Raw genomic sequence first — 2781 nt, 5'->3', positions numbered from 1 at the left:
AGCCCCGCTCCCAGCCCCGCTCCAAGCCCCGCTCCCAGCCCCGCTCCAAGCCCCGCTCCCGGCCCCGCTCCCAGCCCCGCTCCCGGCCCCGCTCCCAGCCCCGCTCCCGGCCCAGCTCCCAGTCCCGCTCCCGGCCCCGCTCCCGGCCCCGCACGCAGCGCCGCCCCCCTCCCCGCCCCCGGCCCGTACTTGAGGTGCCGCAGCATGTTGGAGGCCGACAGCAGCATGGCCGTGGGGTTGGCGATGTTCCTGCCCACGGCCTGGGCAAAGGGGTGGCGGGCGCCCTGCGGGAGGACAAGCGGGTGACGGAGCGGCCCCAGCGCCGCCGAGAGAGAGCGGCCCCAGCGCCGCCGGGAACCGCGGCCGCCTCCTCACCATCTCGAACACGGCGTACTCGGCGCTGTAGCTCTCCCCGGGCACCACGCCTGCACCGCCCACCAAACCGGCCGCCAGGTTGTCGATGATGTTCCCGTAGAGGTTTGGCATCACCAGGACGTCGAACTGGTAGGGGTTCTGCACCAGCTGCGCGGAGGGCAGGGGAGATGTGAGCCCTGCGCAGCGCTCAGCGCCGACGACAGGAGGGCAGGGGCTGCGAGTCGTGCAACAGCAGAACCACAGGCACAGCCTGACATGCGGTCAGTAACGGCAGGGAGCACAGCTAAGACAGATCAGATGCCGCGGGCCCATCCCAGGCATCAGCTGCAGGCCCCAGGCATCAGCCCTGCAGCTCCTGCCCTCAGCCGGTGGAGAGCAGGGAAAGGCCTGGAGCACCCAGTCTGTGCTCCCCCCTGCAAGCAGCAGACCTCAGGCCAGGACACAGGGAAGCACCCAGACCTGGCAGCTGACAGCAGCAGCACTCCTCAGGTGTCAGCTTTTTATCCCTTGGCCCAACAGGCAGAGCAGCAGCTGGAGGTGCAGAACGGCTCTGGGTAAGGAAGCGAGATCCTCACCTGCATGCAGCAGTTGTCAATGATCATGGTGTCAAACTTGATCTTGGGGTAGAGCTCTGCCACTTCCTCACAGCACTGCAGGAAGAGCCCGTCACCCAATTTCCTGAGAGACAGAGGACACACCGTGAGGGTTCTGCAGGACAGCAGTGAAATCACTGCAGAGTGAGAATCCAACAGCAGTCGGTGTCAAAACGCAGCAGGGAGGGGGGCAGGCAGCCCCAGGGCAGCTCATGCTGCAGAAACAAAGCGGTGAAGTCAGAGCCTGGGGAGCACACAGAGCTGCCTCCCATGCAGGAGCTTTTCCCCGCTCAGCTGACAGCTTTCAGGCCTCAGTAAGGCCTGCGGCAGCCATGAGGCCACGCAGAGGGGAAGAGCAGCTGCCAGGAAACGTCCGGCCTCTCTGGAGCCACACCAGCATCTGGCATCGCTGCGAGGGGACCGAGAGCCGAGAGCAGCGAGGCCTGCAGGCAGCCGTGCCCCACAGCATCACAGCATCACAGAATCACCCGGGTTGGAAGGGACCTCAAGGATCATGGAGTTCCAACCCCCTGCCCAGCAGGGCCACCAAACACACACATTCAGATCAGGTTGCCCAGGACCCCGTCCAACCTGGCCTTGAACACGTCCAAGGACGGGGCATCCACAGCCTCCCTGGGCAGCCCGTTCCAGGGCCTAACCACTCTCCTTGTATAGAACTTCCCCCTAACATCCAACCTCAATCTTCCCTCCCTCAATTTGGATCCATTTCCCCTCGTCCTGCTGTTGTCAGCCCTTTGGAAGAGTTTACTCCCCTCCTGGCTGTAGGTTCCCTTCAGGTATTGATAGGCTGCACTGAGGTCACCCCGCAGCTTCTCTTCTCCAGGCTGAACAAGCCCAACTCCCTCAGCCTGTCCTCATAGGGGAGCTGCTCCAGCCCCCTGCTCATCTCAGTCGCCCTCCTCTGCACCCTTTCCAAAATCTCAATGTCTTTCTTGCACTGAGGGCTCCACACCTGGACACAGGACTCCAGATGGGGCCTCACAAGAGCCGAGTAGAGAGGGACGATCACCTCCCTGTCCCTGCTGACCACCCCTCTCCTGATGGAGCCCAGGATCCCACTTGCCTTTCGAGCTGCCAGAGCGCACTGCTGCCTCATGTTCAGTTTCTCGTCCATCAGGACCCCCAGGTCCTTCTCTGCCGAGCTGCTCTCCAGGCCCACTCCTCCCAGCCTGTACGGGTGCCTGGGGTTCTTCCGGCCCCAATGCAAAACCTTGCACTTTGCCGTGTTGAACCTCATCAGGTTCACCCGAGCCCAGCCCTCCAGCCTGTCGAGCTCCCTCTGAATGGCATCCCTTCCTTCCACCGTATCAACCGCACCGCTCAGCTTGGTGTCGTCAGCAAATTGCTGAGGGTGCACACTGCACTCACATGATGTTGGCTTTGTGCACGGCCGTCACCTTGGAGCGGCCCTTTTTGGTGGCGTAGTCAAAGGCGAACTTGGCGATGCGCTGCGACTTGGCCCTGGTGATGATCTTCAGGCACTCGATGACCCCCTTGACGCTCTGCACGTGAAGGGAGGTGTGAGCAGCTGGAGCTGTGAGCAGATGGACACATCCTGCAGCCCTGCCTCACCCAGCCGCGCTGCCAGCAGCCCGGTGCCCTGTGGCACCAACCAGGAGCTTCCACCTACTGCTGGATCGCCTGGCGAGAGCTCCCTCAACTTCCACAGGGCCTTTTTTCAGGCCTGACCCCTCCTGCAGCCCACCAGCGTGCCTGCCGCTGTCTGCGTGCGCCCAGATCACCAGCTGGGCAGTGCTGGGCTCTGCTGGGCACTGCTGGGTGTTGCTGGGCA

General features: G+C 63.5%; 1 protein-coding gene across 3 annotated transcripts in view; it reads right to left on the bottom strand.

Annotated features, from left to right (window-relative positions):
* IDH3B (isocitrate dehydrogenase (NAD(+)) 3 non-catalytic subunit beta) overlaps nucleotides 1–2781 on the bottom strand; it is an 8589-nt gene that overhangs the window by 1987 nt on the left and 3821 nt on the right. For all 3 annotated transcript variants that reach the window (XM_042825517.1, XM_042825518.1, XM_042825516.1), the window contains exons 7-10: nucleotides 2358–2491; nucleotides 951–1053; nucleotides 376–522; nucleotides 190–284 (exon numbers count right to left, since the gene is read on the bottom strand). In XM_042825517.1, the coding sequence (XP_042681451.1) occupies nucleotides 190–284; nucleotides 376–522; nucleotides 951–1053; nucleotides 2358–2491 (479 nt within the window). The remainder of the gene's footprint in view (nucleotides 1–189; nucleotides 285–375; nucleotides 523–950; nucleotides 1054–2357; nucleotides 2492–2781) is intronic.

The sequence above is a fragment of the Centrocercus urophasianus genome, unplaced genomic scaffold (genome assembly GCF_019232065.1).
Source record: "Centrocercus urophasianus isolate 14NV4802_14NV808 unplaced genomic scaffold, USGS_Curo_1.0 seq_247, whole genome shotgun sequence".
NCBI lineage: Eukaryota > Metazoa > Chordata > Aves > Galliformes > Phasianidae > Centrocercus > Centrocercus urophasianus.
The sequence above is the reverse complement of the archived record's forward strand: the minus strand, read 5'-3'. Positions and strand labels throughout refer to the sequence as shown.